Source organism: Herpailurus yagouaroundi, unplaced genomic scaffold, assembly GCF_014898765.1.
Source record: "Herpailurus yagouaroundi ecotype Mexico unplaced genomic scaffold, PumYag 100, whole genome shotgun sequence".
Taxonomy (NCBI): Eukaryota; Metazoa; Chordata; class Mammalia; order Carnivora; family Felidae; genus Herpailurus; species Herpailurus yagouaroundi.
This window is the reverse complement of record NW_024412391.1, coordinates 45,854,774-45,877,796: the sequence shown is the minus strand read 5'-3', so window position 1 is coordinate 45,877,796 and position 23,023 is coordinate 45,854,774. Positions and strand designations below refer to the sequence as shown.

Sequence of the window (23,023 nt, the reverse complement as noted above, 5' to 3'; positions counted from 1 at the left end):
TTCTTCATATACTCTGATATAGATCTTGCTTGAAAGAATTAAAGAGGTCCAGTATGATGGATGATTCTGTAAGGATCTTTCCAGATGTATAACTTTACAAAAAACAAATAGGAAATTGTGTATTTTGTAGATGACTGTGTGACACCGCAGTGACCACTCTCTGGCCTGCCACAATGGTTATCCCAACTAAAATTCAAATGTTTCTAGCCTTGCATAGTTATTTCTTGCCTACCTCATAGATTGTTAAATGCAAGAAGATAATATATGGAAAACACTTGGTACTGCCTCTCGCAAACTAATTGGTCAATGAATGTTGGCTATTATAGTTTTCAAATGTGCGGATCTTTTCCTTCATGATTAAAAATTTTCTCTCCCTGCCCACGTGGAGTCGTGGTACCGAGCTTAAGAGCAGAGAGTAGAGTCCGACAAGCTTGAGTTCAATGATTATGAGATAGCCACAAACTCTCTGAGACCCAGTTTCCTCATCTATAAAATGGGGATGATGATACTAACCGTTTTAAGTTATTATAAAGGCTAAGTGATATACTGTATCCAGAATGGTCATTGTGTAGCAGTTTCTCAGTACACAGTGGCCGCTGTTTTTATCTTTGATTCTACACAAATATAATGGTTGGGATAATAATTGTAAACCTTTCTGAGAATTTTTCATTTATCCTATGTATATTTGGAGTTACTTAATACGCTGTGAATTATAAGAATAGGGTTGGGGGATACACAGTGAGTGAAATGCAGCCTTCCACCTTCTTTCAGTGGGGAGCATTTTTTCTTTTTTTTAGTAATTGTGGAAATGTTACTTTACTGCCCAAAGTATGTGAAATCAGCTAAGGAAACGCACACAAAAAAATGTGAATCATGGTCAAAATCTCAACTTTTTTAAGCAGATAGAAAATAAAACAGTCCATCTTTTGGGTTTTCATAAATGTATAGAGTAAAAACATTTTTACTTTGTTTTAAACACATATTTAAAAGATACTTACATCATAATATACACCCTGACCTGGCCAATTCAAGGCTTTCTTCTTTGAATCCATTGGAAAATCAAGCAGTTCATATCTGTAAGGGTTACCTGAAATTTTCAGGAAGAGTGCTGTTATTCTGAATAAGCAATAACAGTTTTCTATGAATGGGATTTTGGGGTGCAATAAACAGAAACAAGATGATAGGAGATAGAGAGGAATGAGGGTGCATATTTTAGCTAGTGTATTAGAGCATTGCTTGAATTCTTGCTCCCCTTAATGAGCAGCATGTGGGCCACACAGAGCAAGAATGAGTCTCTAACCCGAGTGTTGCCAGCAATATGAGGGGGCAATGGAAATGTACTTTTCTTGTTAACGAAAGGGATTCTTAGGTAAGTTATAACTTTTAAGTTTAAGTTTTCCTACGTCCTCTTTTGGTCTCTGAAGGCTTAGTAAATACATTTCTGTACTACTTGTTTTGGGCTTTCCCTGCCTAAATATCAAGAAATAGAATTAGTATTTGCTTACCAAAAAGGTACTGAAAGAGAACATTTTAAAGAATGTGGCTTCTTAGGTATTAGTGGTGGTTTGATAAGCTTTATCAGATATAGCATGGTCTCCTCTGGTCCTGTAAGAAGTTCCACATTAAAGAATGCTCTGGGGCGCCTGGGTGGCTCAGTCGGTTAAGTGTCTGACTATAGATTGTGGGTCAGGTTTGTGAGTTCCACGCTGGCAGTGTGGAGGCTGCTTGGGATTCTGTCTCTCTTGCTGTGCCCCTCCCCAGCTCACTCTCTGTCTCTGTCTCTCTTTCTCTCTCTGTCTCTTTCTTTCTCTCTCTGTCTCAAAGTAAATAAACTTAAAAAAAAAAAAAAAAGAATGTTCTGAACATCCATCCTCATATGTAATAAGAACAAAGGCTGGCATATATTGAACATTTACTGTGTGCTAGTACTGTACTAAGTGTTTTATATATACACTCACATTGCTATGAATAAGGTACAATTACTTCCACTTTAACAGATGAGGAAACTGAGGCACAACAAAAATAAGCAATTTGCCTAAGATCACACAGCTAGTAAGCGGAATAATTCAAACTCAGGCAATCTGGTACTAAGGCACTCTTCTATGTCTTTCTATTAAAGAAAAGTTCAAATAAGTGTAGAAAACCTAATGTGGTGGTATAGTAGTTTTTGGAAAGGTCTTTTAAAAAAATTTTTTTAATGTTTATTTATTTTTGAGAGAGAGAGAGAACAAGAGAGAAAGAGCATGGGGGGGGGGGGTGCGCAGAGAGAGAAGGAGATACAGAATAAGAAGCAGGCTCCAGGCCCTGAGCTGTCAGCATAGAGTCCGATGTGGGACTTGAACCCACAAGCCGTGAGATTATGACCTGAGCTGACGTCAGATGCTTAACCAACTGAGCCACCCAGGCGCCCCTAGAAAGGTCTTTTACCAGGCGCCCCTAGAAAGGTCTTTTAGAAGGGTTATTACAATATACTCATCTTTAAAAAAAAAAAATTAATGTTTAGTTTTGGGAGAGAGGGAGAGACGGTGTGAGTGGGAGAAGGGCAGAGAGAGAGGGAGACACAGAATCTGAAACAGGCTCCAGGCTCTGAGCTGTCAGCACAGAGCCCGACATGGGGTTCAAAGTCACAGACTGTGAGGTCCTGACCTAAACTGAAGTCGTACGCTTAACCGACTGAGCCACCCAGGCACCCCTGAACTTGCTTCTTTTTTAAAAACATTTCTTTCGGTCTTTTGTAATTAAATTGTCATCCCTTGTCTTTTGCTTATTGTTTGATAAACATGTTAGTGTTTTCTTGCGGATTTCTATAAAATATTTACATATCAGAACAAATTTTGCATTTTTGGTCCTAGATATTTTTCACAACTTGCTAGCCTGCCTTGTAATTATTATTTAAAAAAAAATTTTTTTAACGTTTATTCATTTTTGAGAGAGAGAGAGAGAGAGACAGAGCATGAGCGGGGGAGGGGCAGAGAGAGAGCGAGACACAGAATCTGAAACAGGCTTCCAGGCTCTGAGCTGTCAGCACAGAGCCCAACACAGGACTTGAACTCACCAACTGCAAGATCATAACCTAAGTTGATGTTGGAGGCTTAACTGACTGAGCCACCCAGGCGCCCCAATATACTCATCTTTTTAAGGTCCTCTAAGAGTGACTAACTGGTCAGAACAGGTGGATGCTTGGAAGAGTGGGTAATGGTGGTGGTAACTTGCTTTAGTCTGTGACCTACAACTGCGCTGAAAAGTGTTTTTATAAATTTTGCACACATTTCTCTGATTTCTTGTTAACTCTATGCCCTTCATGTAATTTTAGAAATTATATAATTCAGGGATTGAAAAAAATAAATTAACTTTAACACTTTGCCTAATAAGATCATACAAATTTCAGTTGCTTGGCATCCTATCTTGTAGTTCTTTTGCACAGCTCTTCCCACCCCAACCTCCCATGTATTTACATGTATATATGTATGTATGTGTATCATTTAGAGTTGATGTGTATCATTTAGAGTTTCCACATCTGGAAAGACCCCAGGGTTTGCTTCTGCAAGAAGATACCCCAAGGTGTTAAGAGGACCTAAACAAATTGTTCCTGTTACTTTCTGAGTCTTGTTTCAATGACATTCTCTCAGTTTCATCACAACTGCTATACCTATGTCTAGACCCTGATGCTCTGAACCAAATATTGTCCCTTGTGCTAATTACCTGAGCTAGGATAAAATTTTTAAAAGCTAAGCCATAAGAGAAAGCAGGAAGGAAATAAAAATAGAAAAAAACAGGTAGAATAAAAACAACTAATTCTACAATGTTTGGTTTCTGCTTCTAGCATGGAAGGCTGTATAAAGAAGAAAAGTTAAGAGCACTTGTGGAAAATCTGATTTACTTGGTTTGTGGTAGGGTTCCCGGTGATTCTAAAGCACAGCCACAGTTAGGAACAACTTTCCTAATCTGATGGGTTACACTTTTGTGTCTTGAGTCCTTTGCCCTCCTTTCTTTGATTTTATTAATTGAATAAAATTCAAATATGAGAAGAATTAATACTGTTCTGATACCAAATCACATTTTACCTCTTGTTTTCAAAATCGTCGTATCGTAAGCCTTCGTTGGCACAGTGGGAGGAAACGGCCGTTGGCTTCGGGCTTTAATCCCAGTGTAAGGATCCTTAGGTGATGTAAAGGTCGGGAACATGGCACCACGTGAGATGTGTGTGTGGTAGGGGTGTTCAATCGGATATGGGAAGCAGGTTTCTCTGAGATTTAGTTGAGCAAACAAAACAGAATAGAAAGAAATGCAATTGAAAAAAATTAATCATCAAATATTTATTGGGATCCTTCTTTGTGACTGGTACTGTTCTATTTCTGAGGATACGACAGTGAGCCAAGGCCCCTGTACTCCTGGAGTTAGCTTTCTGGTGGAATATGTGCCACGAAACATATTTTCCTAATTTTGCTAGACAAATAAAAGTTACTTTTTAAAATAAATCATAACTGAATTCTTTATCTGTGAATAATTTTCACAACTAATGCAGAAGATACATGAAATCTGTAGTTTTTCTAGTTGCTTTCAATTCCTGCCTCTTGTTTTAACAGGATCCCAGTGCTTTATTTTATGGAATCATTTCTGGGCATTCAGCTTCAGTATGCAAAGTCATATCTGACCATCTTGCCTTGAACTTTCAACCTAGGCCATCTGTTTCTTTTAAGCAGTCAATCAACAAAATATACTGCCTGTTTATGTACACAGTACTGTTTAGAAATCAAAAAGCCAAAAATAGCTGATAAACTGATGGGAAAAATAAAAGCCAACAAGTTAAAAAGACCACAGGGATACAATTTTACTATGATTTGAAAAACTAGCAGAGTTCTTGAAAGAACTAGCAGAGATTTGTGAGAGCTGATAGCTGGCCATCAGCGGTGGCCCAGGCCCAGATCCCGGCCCCTTACTGCTTACTCGGCCCGCTAATGCAAATCTGTACTGAATTCAGCAGCCTTGTCATCATGACGGGCTCTCTGAAATACCTAGCAGTCCAAGATTCTTAACAAGTTCCTGATCTGCTCATAGATACCGCAAGAAGTTAAGGCTGATTTGTAAGAGAAAGTGTCTAGACTTCAAGCAAAAGTCATTTATGAAGGCCAGCTCGTTCTGTTTTTGTGGAAAGATTTGGTTTTCTTGCCCTTGTCACAAACTCTGTCAGTTGAACACATTTTTGCATTGGGTATGGCATCATTTTATTGTGAATCAGTAAACTTTTCTGATGTATTTATTTTGCTTAAAAAGCACCACATCAATGGCTACATGGCTTGGTACAAGGCACGAGGTCATCAACTCCGTGATGATATTAGTACACAGAATCAAGACATTCATTCCTGAATTCCAACTCACTGATGTACCTCAGAGTCATAAAAACACTAGCCTAGTAACTGCTTTCATTGAAGCAATATTGGGTATACTTCCTTTTATATACAACACAGTGATTTCCACTTATTCTAAATAAACATTTCCATTGTCTAATTCAGTGGATATTATAGTTAACCATCTCCCTCAAATTAACTTCCCCTTATAAATTTGCTTGAAAATAAACGATCATTTATAGTTTGAGCAAACTGTGAATAAAATAGGAATGAACACATTTTTCCTCATGGGGAGAATGTCCAGTCTACTTAAGTTAGGAAAGGACGGAGTTTACTGAGGTCTAGTAAAAAGCCCATGTTATAAGAGAAGTTCTTGTACATTCAGAGTCTTGAGTGTTTGCTTCATTCACTTTCAGGTGTAGTAGTCAGAAAGCAGGGGACCTAGGTAAGAAATATAGAGACCCTGGGGACAGTAAAGAATGAGATGAGAAAGTCCAGGGTTCAAATATTGTCCAACAGAGACATTTAGTCACAAATCATACTAGAAAGAATGGCTGAGTAAATACAGTATAATGATTGTCTCAGTCTATGCTAATTAACTTACCTGGGAATAAGATTAATTTTGATTTTCTTGGATTTTTCCCAGTATGTGTCAGATTGAGATAAGATGTAAGAATTGGTGGGAATGGCGAATCAGTGGGATTAATTTTTGAACTTTCAATGCCATTTCCCCTAGACTTGATGATGTAGTTTAAGGAAATGTGGTATGAATATTTCATAAAATGGTCATGTCTGTCCACTGTCCCTAGAAAATATCTCAGTGGTTAATGTGGGAGGTCCTGAGACATTGTAACTACTACAGGAGCAGGAATTAGACTCAGGGGACATTGCCTTGAGATGTTGTTAACCACAACAATAACTACAACAATAAAGCAATTATGTTCCTGGCTTTATGCTAACTGCTTTATCTCTCCTCTTTATCAGAGAATCATTCAACAGGCTAAATGCTAGCATGCACCCAGAGGCCAGGGCAGGGTGGCCCCATTTGGTACTAATCTGATGTTGGCTAGGACTGCCCAACAAAGGCATTTGGTTTTCATTGTATCTTGTATCTTGTTCATCACAAAGACATGACCAGAAAGTAGAGATTGACTTCTTAATTTAGAATACAAATTCCAAAGGCCAAGATCACGTTAAATTACAAAAACAGAACCAAAAGAATTTTGTAAGACATTTTTTTCCCTGGGGATTGGTCCCCCTAATAGGAAGTAAATTTGCAAAATGTGTATACATAGTTATTGGGTCTTTCTGGTTTTGTCTGTGGCCAGGGTTTTGCTTTGAGAAGAAGGGGTAAAAGGTGGAAGTTACAAAGGCAGGGAGAGGCCCACTTAATTCTGATCATTTGGGATTGAGGAAGAATTTTCTTCCCCCTCAGATTCTAGAAACGATTTCCTAGTTAATAATATTAAGTTATATCTGGTAATGATTTAGCAAAACATATTTTACTCTAAAACTCAAAAGCTATGGACTCTGTCTTGAATCTATGTATGAGATTTCGTTCAATATTTTATATATATGGTACAAAGGCTATTTTTGTTAAAAATCTGAATAAAGTATGGGTTTTCGTTAATAACAATACATCAATTTTGGCTCATGAATTTGTAACAAATACACCCTACATGTAAGATATTGCTAATAAGGGAAACTGGGTATGAGGTATATAGGAACTCTGTACTGTTTTTCAAATAATTCTGCAAATTTAAACTGTACTAAATTAAAAAGTTTATTAAGAAAGGATTAGCAGAGTATATAATACCATCCTCTTCTCCCAGTTGTTAAAGTTTTTCATGAAAAGTCACATTTGTACTCACACTGAGACATGGATTGCCAATATTTTTTACTTGACTATAACATGGAAGGAAAATGTTAAGTATATACTTACTGTACTGTTGCATTAGGTGGTTTGGGCATCCTAGAGTAAAAACAGGAAACAAATCCTAATTTATATTAAGGACTTTTTAAAGCTTACATTCCTATTAGAAATTTGCTTAAAAATAAAGATGTATCCCATTTTCAAACTACAGTGTCTTTAAGATAACATTCTCGATTGACTTTCTGGAACACTGAATACCAGTCAGAGGGATGATATCCTCATATCTCAGTTCTGTTGATCAATCTAACTTCAGTCCCACTCACCACCCATTTTGCATTTCCTATTTGCAGTGCAGGTGCAGGACTGACTGCTTCCAATGATAATGCGGCTCTGATTTTGACATTCACCCTCATAATCAGGCAGTAGCCAAAGTGCTGCAGGCAGCCTGCCACCATGCATATGGTGCAATTACATGACCTCAAGTGACCTCAGTGTGGCCTGGTGGGACAAGATATAGAAGTACTGTGTGTGCTTTGTCCCTTTGCCCAGGATTGCTGATCTATCACGATCATAAATGTTGCCCCGTTGACAGAAAGGCTGGAACAAACCTGAACACGTTTCTGGAGGCATGTCTTTTCTGAATCAGTTCATTTGAAAGTTACGTCTTTACTATTTACCCTGAGCCCTGCCTGCCAAGAAATAATACTGAAGCCCAGGAACAAAGTCCACACTACAGGCCTGTCACCTACTTCTATTGGATTCAACAGTTAGTTTCAGCCTATGCAGATATTTCTGAAATATTTCAGGCATAAAAAAGTGAATAGAATGTTATCTGTTGATAGCAGAGGTCAACAAAATGAAGTGTGCTGGTTAAGTTTTGTATGTTTCTTTAGAAAGTGGTACGTAAGCTATATTACGTTTTGATTCCACAGTGTATTATCAACACGTAATTCAGATGAATCTTAACAGGTTTATGTCTTTCTTTATTTGGACTCCAAGTTTGCAGGCTTGGGACTAAAAAACAAAACCAAAAAACATGTCTTCCAGTTATATTTATGGTTGATTTGGGGAAGGCGGGGGCAATGAATATTAACAATCCAAGGAATTCCAAGTTACTAGATTGACTACAATATATGAAATGTTAAATCAGCATCTAAAATTTTTCTCATGTGACAAATTTAGCTATGATATTGACAAGTGTATATCTAAAATCAGTTGGATTCAAAATTGAAAACATTTTTAAAAAGGAAAACTTTTTAAAAAGTTCAAGTTTGAAAGGATAAAATGAAAATTAAAAATGCTCAGAGACCCAGGCCCTTGACCTAAACCAGTCCATTATTTTACTGCTGCACTCTACATTTACTTTTCAAAGTGTACTGATCTCAAAGGGATAAATGAATAGGACCTAGTAGGCACCACAGATTTCACGTCTTTTTGGCTCCCTCTTGTGGCTGAACTCTATATTAACTTCTTATCTACACAAATTCCTCACAATTCTAATAAAGGTAAAGAAGTGATATTTTCCTTGTTGCTTCAGTGTTGTCAGTATTTTATTTTTATCTGAAAATTAAGAAGTATGCTCTTTAAATATATATAACGGACTATTGCAGAGAGGAAAGATAATTTAATATGCTGGAAAGTAATTCCTGTAAGCAAAGGATAAATTAAAAAATATTCCTTATCCAAAAAGGAGACTTAGGGACTAACTTTATTACAAATTATTTGTAAATTGTCATGATAATCCTCTCCTCTCATAATATCCTGATGAAAAATTTTGCTGAGGGTGCTGGGCCATTTCCTATGAAACTTTTAAGAAATTTAACAGATTCTTATTAGATTAACTAGGTCAAAGGCAGAGAAATGGACCCAGATGACTTGTTTGAATTCTTTTGAAAATTACTATTCCATATTTCGTATTTTTTCTTTGTTTAATTGCTACAAACTATAAGTGGGTTTTGGTTTATTTTTTAAATTTTTATTTCTTTGGTCTTTGTTTCTATTATTAATGATCTCTGTTGGAAAAATAAAAGAACACTTTTCTTTTTCTAAAAGTTCCCATTTGGGAGCTTTTTTATTTCTCATATAACATATTTTCACTTAAAAAAGCTATTTGGTCCATTATGAGGAAAAGAAACCCCAAACTTACAAAGAATCATTTCCATAGATGTCACTTTTTTTGTTCTGTGTCAAATAATAGAATTGTTCAATAGGAAGTTTTCTGAAAAGAAAGATTAAATAGAACATCTTTTTAAATTAATACAGTGATTATCAGATAGTAAAAAGATGAATAAACTAACAACCATGTATTTATGGAAATTCAGTATATGAAAAGGTGACATTGTAAGTCAGTGGCAAAGGATTTACTTTTCAGTAAACAATGCAGGAAAAATCACTAGCCATTTGGAAAAAAGTAAATTTTCATTTCATATTATGCATAAAGATAATTTCAGATGGATTAAAAATCTAAATATTTGGGGGAAAACATACAAATATTAAAATAAAATATGTAAGAATGTATTTTTTTCTTTGTGGTGGGGAAAACATTTTAAATGAGATTTTTCTTTTAAATTCAAAATCCAAAAGGAAATTTTATGACATGAGAAGAAAACCTTTGAATACGGGATGGAATAAAACTGAAATAGGGGTGCCTGGGTGGCTCAGTTGGTTAAGGGTCTGACTCTTGATTTCAGCTCAGGTCTTGCTCTCAGGGTTGTGAGTTCAAGCCCGACATTGGGCTCTATGCTGGGCATGAAGCTTACTTTAAAAAAAAAAAAAACACAAAAACTCAAATAAAACAAAGGTTGGAAGAAATTTTTGCAATAAAGATATATAAAGGATTACTATCTAGAATATAATTAGTAAGAACCTATAGCTAAAAGACAGTACAAATGGGCAAAGAGTAAGAACAGAAAAGGGAATGTAAATGACAATACATAAGAAAACATGAACATAAGTACTCAACCAGAGATGAATTTTGATAACCAGATAATCTTTATACTTACTAGATGGGCAAAAATTATGTAGTTTGATAATATAACACAGTTGGCCAGGAGTGTGGGTAAATAGATACTTTTACACACTACCATGAAAATATAAAGCATTTGGGCCATATCTCTAAAATTAAAAATATTCAGGGCGCCTGGATGGCTCAGTCGGTTAAGCGTCTGACTTCAGCTCAGGTCAGGATCTCGCGGTCCGTGAGTTCGAGCCCTGTGTCGGGCTCTGGGCTGATGGCTCAGAGCCTGGAGCCTGCTTCCGATTCTGTGTCTCCCTCTCTGTCTGCCCCTCCCCCATTCATGCTCTGTCTCTCTCTGTCTCAAAAATAAAAAAATAAATAAAAAAAAGTTAAAAAAATAAAATTAAAAATACTCATATATTGTGACTCATAACTTTCACTTAGGATTTTCCCTAGAGAAACATTTGTGCATGAGCTCAAGGAGGCCTGTACAACTGTACAAGAAGGATATTTGTTACATATAGTTAATGTCAAAAAAAGGGAAACAATATGAAAATGGCTAAATAATCTCTGATGCATCTGTATTGTAGACACAATGAGAAATTAAAATGAATTAGATCGATCTGTGTTTACAGTCTTTAGATTGCAGAGAGAGAAAAAAGAACCGAGTTGCCTAATACTATACATCCAGCGATTCCACACTTAAACTGTATAATACATATATTTTCAAGGGGTACATGTATAATTATATAATTGTGCAGAAGGTGTGAAAGAATGTACACCAAAGTGACAGCAATGTTTCCTTCTAGGGAGGAAACTGGAATTGGTGGGACAGTGGTCAAAGGAGACTGGACCTTGTCTTTGACTTTTTTTTTTTATTTTTTTTTTTTAAGAAAGACTCGTATTTTTAGAGCAGTTTTAGGTTCACAGCAAGATTGAGAGAAGGTAGAGAGATTTCCCACATACCCTTTATCCCCACACATGGCTTAGCCTCCCCATTTTACTATTTCTCACCAGAGTGGTACATTTGTTACCATTGATAACCTGTATCAACACATCATTATCACCTAAAGTTCATGGTTTACATTAGCTTTTGCTCTTGGTGCTTATAGTGTTTTAATATACATTGTAGTGCTCAACTGTCACTTGTGGCTCTAGGTATCTTTTAAACACCCGTCTTTTATCTCATCTACCCAAAGTTCTAAAAAGCTTGCTTTCTCAGTCTTTGAGAATGGCCCTAGAGTAGTGAGGGTTATTTGTACCCCATGAGAGTCCTAACCAAGAGAGTCCTACAGTTGAGGATGTGCTTCGTAATTAGGCAAACAAAGTGACCAACTCTGTGAGTGTCAGGCTTTCTCCAGTCATCACAGTGCTTGCTCGGTGGCTTCATAAATTAAATTACCATGGAGGCAGGACAGAAGTTATAGGTAGATTCAACAACGTGTACTTCTCATCAAACTGACCTGGCAACATTTGAGTTTGCCAGTGGAGGTTACTAATTCCAAGTATTTCAAATGTTTATTTATTTGTTTTGAAAGAGAGCAAGTGAGAGAGTACAAGCAGGGGTGGGGCAGAGAGAAAGGGAGAGAGAAAATCCCAAGCAGGCTCTGTGCTACCAGCACAGAGCCCAGTGCAGGGCTTGAACTCATGAACGGTGAGGTCATGATCTGAGCCAAAATCAAGAGTCAGACACTTAATTGACTGATCTACCCAGGTGTCCCTAACCCTAAGTATTTCATAGAGAAAACTCTCCCTGGGTGTACTAGTCAGCACCTGATGGGAGGTTGATTACATCGTGAAAGAGATGATTTATCCCCACAGGAGTAGACACTTCTAAAGACAGATTTCCCTTTCTTTCTCTATATACTTCTGCCAGTTACATCACCAGTGGACTTCCTGAATGCCTTATTCACTGCATGCTATCTTAAAAAATACTACGTTCGATTAAGGAATTCAATTTATCACAAAAGAAATAAGGCAATGATTACATTTAAAGGATTTACTGGTCTCCTATTTACAGAATGTAGAATAGCTTATTGAAGATTCATTTGTGGCTGCAGCTTGTCCTAAAGAGTGTGGCACATGCTCTGAACCAGTGGCCAAGAAGTGGTGTCTCTCATAGCCAGAACGGATGGTCTAAAAAGCAAAGGGTTGGAGTGGAACCTCTCACTATTATACTTACTGTTACACTTGAGAAAAATGTTGCTTCCTTCCCAACCCCCTTGAGTTTTGCTGGGTTTGAGGTCAAGGGAGAAATGCTACCATGAGAAGACACAATGGTCCTACTGAATTGGAAGCTGAATTGATGATGTGGTAATTGGAGGCTCCTTATGATTGGAGAAAACAGGCAAGAAGTAGATTGGGATGATTGATTCTGAATGTCAAGGGCAAGAGGACTATTGCTGTGCAGTCATGGGGAAAAATATTTTTAGAACCTAAAGAATCTTTTGGACACCTCTTAGTATTGCCTCTAGTGGCATAAATTTAATGGAATACTGGAGCAGCCTCACACAGGTAAAACCACTAATTGCTTAGATCTCTCAGGAACAACATTGGGGGGTACCCCACTTGTAATGAACTTGTACCAGCCCAGGTGCTGGCTGAGGGCAAGTGAACTTGGCTGTGTATATAATTATGTTATTATCTCTATATGTATTTTATATATTCTATATATATTCTATAGAATATATTCTATATTCTATATATATTCTATATATATTCTCTATATATTCTATATATATATTGTATATATATTCTATATATATATTCTATATATATATACACACACACACTTAATATATTTTTCTATATGTTTTTATATACCATAACATATAATTACTACAAAGTTTATAATATATTTATATATAATATGTTTATATATTAACTAATTTTATTTTTTCATTCACCCTTCTCCCTTATTTCCTTATTATTCTATATAGGGTGTTGGTGACGGTTTACTTCATTAAGTGTGTAGCTGTGAACTGTCAGGGCAAGATTATGACTGAACTAGAGGAGAACATCACCCAGAGATCTTGGACTTGGAGCTGGATGCAGGCACTGATGAGACTCTGGGTTTCCCCGTTGGGGGAGGTGAGTGCATTTTCATGAAAACGTCTTACATTTTCTTACACTGGCAGCCGTTCTCAAACTTCACTGCATGTTAGAATTACCTGAGGGATTTTATTAAAATGCAGATTCTGTCTCAGTCAATCTGGGGTGGGGTCCAAGATTTTGCATTTATCATTTTCTAGATGGTACTCAATGCTGCTGGTGCATGGACCACATGTTGAATAGGAAAGCATGATACTGTTTTTGCTGCTGTTATTTAGTGTGACAGTCAACTGGGACAGGTGGCTAACATCTTTACAGTACCCTCTCGGTATTCTGTTAGTTTTTCACATTTTGGATATCCCACTTGCCCAGGAAGAATCAACTTTCCAGCCCCTTGAGCAACCAGCGAGCCAGTCATCCATATCTGCAACCAGACTTTGATTTGAATGTGAGTAGCCTAAAAACACAGGCTTCAAGAGGGGCATCCATATTGCTAATAAGGTAGCAGCAGAGCCGCCCAGTTTTAGCAGAAGCTCTTCCCTGATGAGGCGAGTCTCGAGAATGAGTCTGGATATTATTCCCGGAAGCTTAGCAATTAGCCTATTTCTCTAGCCCTCCCACAGTTTTGTGAGTTAACCTAATATCCTCTGGTAGATTCTCTTCTTAAACTAGTCAGAACCGATTCTGTTTTTGCAACTAAAACTCCTGACACATACAAATGGATACCTTGTGAAATTAACATTTAATTTAAAAAAGAACAAAAGTGGTTTTACTGTGAAAAAGTCAAATATAATTTAATTTAAATGAGATAATCTCTATAAAGCAGTTAGCACAATGTGTGGCTAACCAAGTACAAGTACTTGATTAATGCTGTTGTTTTTTTAAAAAAGAGATTGTTTTCTGTTTTTATGGAAATGGCATCATTCTCATTTTAAAGGTTTAAGTAATTACAAAAAAGTACATATAAATACTACCATGTAAAACATGATTCTAGATATCTGTCTCTCTTTAAAAAGTAGATGTAAGGAAATAAGAATGGGGGAATGGACAGCTGTAGTCAGAATCAACGTTTCAAGAATAGGATGAATGTTCATTCAATTTCTAAAAGAAAATTAAAATTAAAAAAATTAATTAGCACTTAATAGATGGCAGTGTAAAACTGTAGGAATTCCTGAACCATAAGTATATCTCTTCACTACATAGACATAAATTTCTAAAAGATTCATGTAAAAGTAAGAAAACGTTTTTGAAACATTTAGGATGTTGGGAGTCATTATTATTTCTTAGGTAATTTTGACTCTCAGGCGTGAGACCATTTCACTCGCTTCTGCTTTCTCTCTCTGATCTCTCCATTTTGGTTGTTTAGTTAATCTGTAGTTTGCCAAGGTTTATAACATTTACCTAATTGTATGATGATAATTTTCCCAACCATGTGAATGGATTCAGGGCTCACCATTTAGTGTCCAGACATCTCATGCTTGAATGGATTCAATGTTCATCATCAACCCTTTTATCACAGTATCTCTGTTCTTGAGTTCTTTATTTTGACTTATTTTTTGGTTTGTTAAATTTCATTTTCAGATTTTTTTTTGTTTTTTAAGAAGGGCTCATTGGGTGCTATTACTCTAAATTCTGCCTGTATGTAGTCTTTATGCTTGATTGACAATTGTTATGCAATATCTTTGGGTTATGTTTACTTTTACTCAAACCTTTGAAGATAGGTCTTCTGGAGTTGAATGCTGCTGTAGATGCTTGAGGCCAGCCTCCTTTCCTTCTTGTAGGTGCCTTGCTTTTCCTGCTTGAATGTTGAGAGAACTCTTTCTTTATGAATAAAATAATATTGGGGTGCCTGGTGACTCAGGTGGTTGAGTGTCCGACTCTTGATTTTGGCCCAACTCATGATCCCAAGGTTGTGGATAGAGCTCCACATTGGGCTCCATGCTGAGCATGGAGCCTGCTTAGGATTCTCCCTCTCTCTCTCTCTCTCTCTCTCTCTCTCTCTCTCTGTGCTCTTTTCCCCCACTCACATTTTCTCTCTCTCCCTTTCTTTCTCCCTCTCTCTCTCTCTCTCGTTAAAATAACCAGGTTGTATCTCAATTGTCAGTACTTCTACTCTATTTTTGCCATTATATGGTATATGCTTTTGATTTTCAGAATTTAGTTCTTAATTCTGTTCTTAATTTCAAGGGAATTTTCTTGTGTATCTCTGAGTACCTTTTTCTGTTAGATTTACTTATTATTTGTTTTACTTGTTAGATCCTCTGCATTTGGGACATCAGTTTTCCTTACGATAATTATGCTTGTTCTTAATAGCCATAACTTTTTCCTTTATTGCTTTAATATCCTTATCTTTTCTCTCTGCTTTCTCTGTGATTTATTGTCTTTATGCCATTATATCAGTTTTCAGTCACATCCATTCTGTTTCTTGCTGCTTCTTTTTTTTTTTTTTACTAGATTTGTGAGTGCTTTTGTGTGTTTTTCTTATTTTTTCCCTAAGCTTTGTGGTCTTCCCTTTTATAATATTCTATTTTCTAATCATCCTGTCTTTTATGAGATTCACATACTTATTTAGTCCCTTTATGAAGAATGTAGTTTAAAAAAAAAGAGAGAATCTACTTTTGTTTCCTGGGCTATGTTTTTTCTCAGACTAGTTTCTTAATGTGCTATATAGATATAGATATAGATATAGATATAGATATAGATATAGATATAATTTTATATTCCTGATGCCTCATCATTTCTTCTCATATTACATGTATTTAATTGAACAGCTCTGTTTAAATGCAGCTATTTGCTCTGATCTAGTGTGGGTGAATTCTTGATCCTGTCATCTGAAATAAGTTTGCCTTTCTGTCTGTGCTACAAGCTTGATGACTGAATATTATTCTCTCCATATTTCTTTAGCCTGATGGGATGGAAGGGACAGAGAGTTAAGTGCTGAGATTGTGTCAGATGGAATCCGAGTCTCTTGGTACTGCTGTCTAAGGTCCTATTAAATGTCCTCTGTAAGGCTCATTCCTTTCATTTAGGGAAGGAGCCATACCCATGGCTTCTACTCATTCCCTTAGGTCAACACAGTGTTCTGGAAGAGCACACATTCTGCACAACTTCATCTCTCTTGAGATCTTGTTGTTTTTATTTTAAAAAAAAATTTTTTTTAACGTTTATTTATTTTTGAGAGACAGAGACAGAGTATGAGCAGGGAAGGGGCAGAGAGAGAGGGAGACACAGAATCTGAAGCAGGCTCCAGGCTCTGAGCTGTCAGCACAGAGCCCATCACAGGGCTCAAACTCATGAACTGTGAGATCATGATCTCCCGAGCGTCTGAAGTTGGACGCTCAACCAACTGAGCCACCCAGGCGCCCTGAGATCTTGTTGTTTTTAAAATAGAGGCTTCTACTCTTGAGGCTTTTCTTCAGTTCTAATAGGATTACCTATTAGGATTGCTCAGTCTTAATCTTCTCTTCAAATTGGAGAATTATCAGGATTTTGTTGACTCGTCTCAGTATGCATTTGGAATATAGGGATGGGGTTAGGTATAATGCCTCTCAACCAATAGTGTGTTTTCTCTCTGGACCTGCAGCACTTCCAGGGGTCTGGAAATATGTGTGGCTGGTTTTATTTTGGTTGTCACAATGAATGAGACTGGTATTTACAGGTTGAGGGCCAGAGATGATATATGTCTTGCAGTGTACGGGACAAAGAACTGTCCTGCTCCAGATGCCCTCTTGAGAAACATTTAGTTACAAACTGTAATAAATGACATGGAATTTTCTTTTCTTGACATAACATTAAAATTAATGGCATAAAGTCGTTCTTCTTTTCTTATTTGGGGGCTGCTGGTGAATTTCCTGTTTATTTCTCTGTTAGGTAACAGGAGAGGGATATTCCGTGATTTTGTTTCATAAGCATTAACCTGCAGGCATTATCACCACCACTACTACTTGTGTCATCATTAAAGGGTGCTGGTTAGCAAGAGTTTCAAAGTATTCGTTAGTTCACAGAGCACTGTGTATCTGTTGAACAGCTTTTTAACATTTGCCAGTTTGTTAGAGGAAGATTCATTTCCTTTTTCTTAAAGTAAAAACTTTGCTACTTTATCAAACTTATAAGAAGAAGTGGTTATGGAAGTGAAAACAAAGCTATAAATTGTTATTACTTTGTAACTTCATTCTTCTAAGCGAATGGATGCTGAGTTAGGTGATGACAACTTCACTTTGAATTTCCAAAGCTTGGTTAAGTAGAAATTGTTTAAGTTCCTTTAAAAGTGTTTTAAATTTTTTTTTTCAACGTTTATTTATTTTTGGGACAGAGAGAGACAGAGCATGAACGGGGGAGGGGCAGAGAGAGAGGGAGACACAGAATCGGAAACAGGCTCCAGGCTCCGAGGCATCAGCCCAGAGCCTGACGCGGGGCTCGAACTCACGGACCGCGAGATCGTGACCTGGCTGAAGTCGGAGGCTTAACCGACTGCGCCACCCAGGCGCCCCAAAAGTGTTTTAATTAGATATAGGTTATGTCATGAAATGCCGCAAGGAATACTGATGTTGACAGGGACATTACATTGGAACATGCATATATAAATGCATATGATTATATTTCCATTAGTAAGCCATGTTCTTTTAACTTCTTAACCTCACACGACATACCATAGGACCTCTCACTGGACATTTTCCTAAGCAGTATGTACTTGGCGCCTGGGTGGCTCAGTGGGTTGTGTGTCCAACTCTGGATTTCAGTTCAGGTCATGATTTCACAAAGTGAGATTGAGCCCCATGTCAGACTCTGTGCTGACAGTGCAGAGCCTGCTTGGGGTCTGTCTCCCTCTTTGTCTGCCCCTTCCCTTTCCCTCCCTTTCTCTTTTTCTCTCTCAAAATAAATAAATAAACTTAAAAAAAAAAAAAAGAAGCAGGTACTTTCAATTTATAAAGTCATATGAGTGGAGGGTTGGTGAGGCAAAGGGGTGATCCTGTTCCCCATGAGGATGGGGTGAATGTGTGGCACCACAGCACCCCACTGAAAATCCCCATTAGGGAACGTGGTAGGGTGTGATTGTTAGAGCAAGATTTTATATGGACCGGGATGAGGCTTGACCCCTCAGAGAGCTGGAAAATATTCTGTTATTAAACAAAAAGGCCCTTTTTGGGGAGAAAGGAAAATATTGTGACAGAAGTTATTCCCTATTAGGAGACAAGTAAAACCTATTCTGTAGTTGTTTGCCAAGTAATGTGCATTGTATCAGAAAATAGGACTTTGTCCTAAATATATTTTTAAGAGATAAATATGCCAAAGTGATAATGTTTAACATAGTTGTGAAGAGAATAGAGTATAGCAACCTGCATTTCTGAGCCAGGGATGATGGGCATTCTAATTGGAACAAGTACTTTATCTCCCAGTGGCCTAGGGCTGCATTCAGTGAGGCACCAGACACAAACCTCTCATTTCAAACTGGATGTCCCTTAAGAAACCTGTCTTTGGCTCTTCTTTTACATTCTTGAATTCTGTGAGTACAGTTCTGATCCTTTTAGAATATTGTGTGTTTTTTTAATATGTAAATTTTGAGGACAATAGATGCAGAATCCGTAAAGAGATACATACAACCCTAGTCTAGAACAATGCTCAAAACTGCTGAATAAATGAATAGCTGGAGTGAATGATGAACAGAATGGACAGATGAAAAGAACTTGGTCTTTGGGGTCAAATAAATCTGGACTCCAGTCCCTGTTGCACAACTTCACAGTTGTGTGATCCAGAGAAAGGTACTGAGTCTTCTGGGTCTCCATTTATTGTAAAACCAGGATAACAATGTGGCTACTGTACAACAATATTATAAATCTCTCTATATTATATTAGAACGTAAGTTCCATGAGAGTGGGGACTTGAAGAAATCTGTTGGATGAATTCATGATCTTGAGGTCCTTGCTATCTGTAATATGTCAGTATTTGCAGCTTTCCCATTGGACTGACAGGCCTTCTCATTTGTCTGCTTTTTATTCAGTAAGGTCGTTAGCTGCCACGTGTCATTATTGTTTCTCTTTCTACCTGCAGCTTGTCTTTCCTAATGTATTTTTTGAAACTGCTTTAGAACAAAAAACTAGTTAGCTAGATTGTTAGTAAGCCAGGTAAGCAGGATTGTTGGATAAAGCAGGAGTAGGTAGGCTCTGTGGGAAGGTTTGATAGATTGTGCTTTGAGTAAATTTCATAGTTTTTTAAAATTTCATATTTTTACTAAATAGTTAATGTGACATTTAATTTGCTGCTCAGATTTTTTTTTTTGCTTTCTCTTCAGTTTTAATATGTTTTGAAGAAAGTCGCTGAGTGACTTTAAGAGTTACAAGTGATTATTGAAATATTTTATTACTTGAAAACAATGCCCAGTAGATTCTAATGACTACAGATTGATGAACAAATTAGAAATCAAAAGTTCCAAAAATCAACAACATCTATACAAATGAGGCCAGCTATTTGCTCAAGCAAAAAGATTTTAAATTTAATATCTCTCTGGAATATTCTCATATAGTTTTAGATAAAATGTGATTAGCAAGGGAATTAATCAAAATTTCTGATCACAATAATTGAACATCTCTCAGGATAGCAAAGACATCCATAAACAGATTTCTTTTTTACAGATTTCACAATTAGAAATTATATAATTAGTTTTTCCATCTGTGTCTTTTCATAAATAGTAAAAGAAATAAATTTGGAGGTAGATTTAAGTTAACAACAAGACTCACAATGGAAACAAAGAGCAAAGAAAAATGCAAAATAAAGATCTCTATGTAAAGAGCAGGAAGTTTATTTACCTTGGCCAGGTTTCTCCACCAAATCCATAATGCTGATGTCCTTTGCCCATGACATGAGGAGGTTCACATTTTGGCCTGTGCTCCTCAGGGAGTGAAATGGGTATTACCCCACCATATTCTCTGTCAGCACCCCATGGAAGTCTACATTGTTGGAATGACTCCCTTAATTCCTGATATCTGTGAAAAAAGAGATACTTTTGAAATCACTTCAGCATGGAATACTATGGAATGCTATGGTCAGAATGTTTGTGTCCCCCAAATTCATGTGTTGAAATCCCAATGCCCAGTGTGACGGTATAAGGTGGGCCCTTTACTCAGTGACTAGGTCAAGAGCGGAGCCCTCATGAATGGGACTCATGCTCTTGAGAGACCTCAGAGAGCTTGCCAGCCCCTTCCTCCATGTGAAGACACAGCAAAAAGGTGCCAGCTACAAACCAGGAAGAAGGCTTTTACCAGAATGCAACCATGCTGGCACAGTGATCCTGGACTTCAAGCCACCAGAACTGTGAGAAATCAATGTTGCTTCTAAGAAGCCGCCCAGTCGGGAGGACTTTGTTATAGCAGCCTGAACACACTAAGACAAACAACTAAAATTCCTACAGCTTTAAAATTATTTTTAGATTACATTTTTAAAACACAGAATTCTCAGTGTTGGGTACGTTATGATAGATACTGGTTATTTGGGCATCCTCGAATTGCTGAAGGAATGAGGTTAAATTTTTGAGGGCCTACAGATGATGATGATGATGATGATGATGATGATGGTGATTTGTAGTTGTACTCCATGTACTTCTTTCTTTTAAATATCTTTATTGAGATATAATATACATACCATACAATTCATCCATTTAAAGTATACAATTAAATGGTTTTTAGTATATTCACAAATATGTACAACCATCACACGATAATTTTAGAGCATTTTCATCACCTCAAAAAGAAACCTTGTGCCCTTTAGCCATTGTTTATTTCCACACTTGCCCATTCCCACCCTAGCCCCAAGCAACTACTAATCTACTTTCTGTCCATCTCTAGGTTCTTGTATAGCCCTCCTAGGGCATGTGAAGTAGTATCTCTTTATGGTTTGGATTTGCGTTTTCCTAATGACTAATGATGTTGAGCATCGTTTCATGTGCTTATTGGCCATTTCATGTATGTTCTTTGGAGAAATGTGTATTATTCAGGTCCTTTGCCATTTTCAAATTGGGCTTTCTTTTTCTTTTTTTAAATTTTTTTAACGTTTATTTATTTTTGAGAGAGACACACACAGAACACAAGCAGGGGAGGGGCAGAGAGAGAGGGGGACACAGAATCTGAAGCAGCTCCAGGCTCCGAGCGGTCAGCACAGAGCCCAATGGGGGCTCGAACTCACAAACCTCAAGATCATGACCTGAGCCGAAGTTGGATGCTTAACCGACTGAGCCACCCAGGGGCCCTGAGCTTTCTTTTTATTACTGAGGTATAAAACTTGTAGATAAAGTCCCTTCTCAGATATATGACTTACAAGTATTTTCTACTATTCTATATGTTGTCTTTTTCTTTTCTTGATAGTGTTCTTTGGGGCACGAAAGTTTTTAATATTCATAAAGTCCAGCTTATCAATTTTTCTTTTATTTCTTGTGCTTTTGTGTCATATCTAAGAATATGCTGCCAAATCCAAGATCGTGAAGATTTACCCCTGTTTTCTTTTAATAGTTTTTATGTTTTAACTCTTATCTTTAGGTCTTTGATCCATGTTGATTTGTTGTTAATTTTTATACATGGTGTGAGATAAGGATACAGCTTCATTTTTTTTTTTTTTTTTTTTTTTTTTGCATGTGGCTATCCAGTTGTCCCAGCACCATTTGTTGAAAAGAATATTGTTTCCCCATTGAATGGTTTTGGCTATGGATTATCTTTTGATTTTTAAAAATGGAGAGTCCTGCAAAGGAGCAGAAGCATTTGCTCCTAAGCTTTATCTAGAGCTCCTTTCATAGTGGTTCTCAAAGTGTGGACCATGGACCAAACATCAGCATCTCTCTAAAACCTTGCTAGAAATACAAATTCTCAGGCTCTGCTTCAGACCTAGGAATCACAATTTCTGGAGGTGGGCCCCTGTAATCTGTTTTAATAAGCCCTCTAGATGATTGTTATGCATGCTAAAGTTTTCTCATCCCTTATAACTGTGCCATTCAGTGGGCTGGAGATGTGGAAATTTCATAAGTTGGCTGGTAGGGTTTTCTGATCTTAAAAAGTGGTAATTCACATGGCTCTTCCTGCTCGTTCTTAACAAGGAAGTGGAGGGCAAGGACTCTAACCAGTTCACTCTTGTAACCATGCTTTATAGAACATATCCAGTGGATGTCTTTTGAATGAGTGCATGCATGAGTGAAGCCAGAGAGATGGATTTGTTTCCTGGACTGTAGCCATTGACACAAGAATGGAAGCTTCTGCCTAGAAGAAGGCCTCACAAAACACTTAAGAATACGTGACAAAAAATCTGCTTCCTAATTAGTAAGGATTTAATGACTTAAGTCTCCAGTTATGGCTGTCTAGATTATTTGGAATATCTTTCCCACTGAAAACAACCAAAAGTACTGAGAAGGGAGCTTCTGGGTTGATGAATACATGGCAATGTGGGGAGAGTAGTGCACTCAGAGAGCGTGGAAGTTCTGGGTACCTTTCCACATAGCTTGTCCTATGCATGTATTTCACCTAGCTGTTTCAAAGCTTTATCCTTTTATAATAAGCTGGTAATCTGTTGCCAAGAGATGAACAGTATAATGTTGTAGAGAACAAAGAACACTGATTCATCACAGTTTCCATAGCACAGCAAAAAGGACAAGTCACTGTAGACAAGGACTCTGCCATACTCACCACAAAATCCCCAAGATAAAGCATAGTGTCTTGCAAATATATAATGCAAATATATGATGGGCTACAGATATTTATTGTCTAGGTGGTTTTCCTGGAGAGCAGACAATGACATGAAGATCTTAAAAAGGGAATCAAT

The 23,023-nt window shown here is 37.2% G+C and overlaps 1 protein-coding gene across 1 annotated transcript in view; it reads right to left on the bottom strand.

Annotated features, from left to right (window-relative positions):
• SPMIP4 (sperm microtubule inner protein 4) overlaps nt 1–23,023 on the bottom strand; it is a 42,725-nt gene that overhangs the window by 11,354 nt on the left and 8,348 nt on the right. Inside the window, exons 3-7 of the mRNA XM_040472409.1 lie at nt 20,032–20,208; nt 9,368–9,439; nt 7,291–7,320; nt 4,065–4,246; nt 999–1,087 (exon numbers count right to left, since the gene is read on the bottom strand). Of these exons, the coding sequence (XP_040328343.1) occupies nt 999–1,087; nt 4,065–4,246; nt 7,291–7,320; nt 9,368–9,439; nt 20,032–20,208 (550 nt within the window). The remainder of the gene's footprint in view (nt 1–998; nt 1,088–4,064; nt 4,247–7,290; nt 7,321–9,367; nt 9,440–20,031; nt 20,209–23,023) is intronic.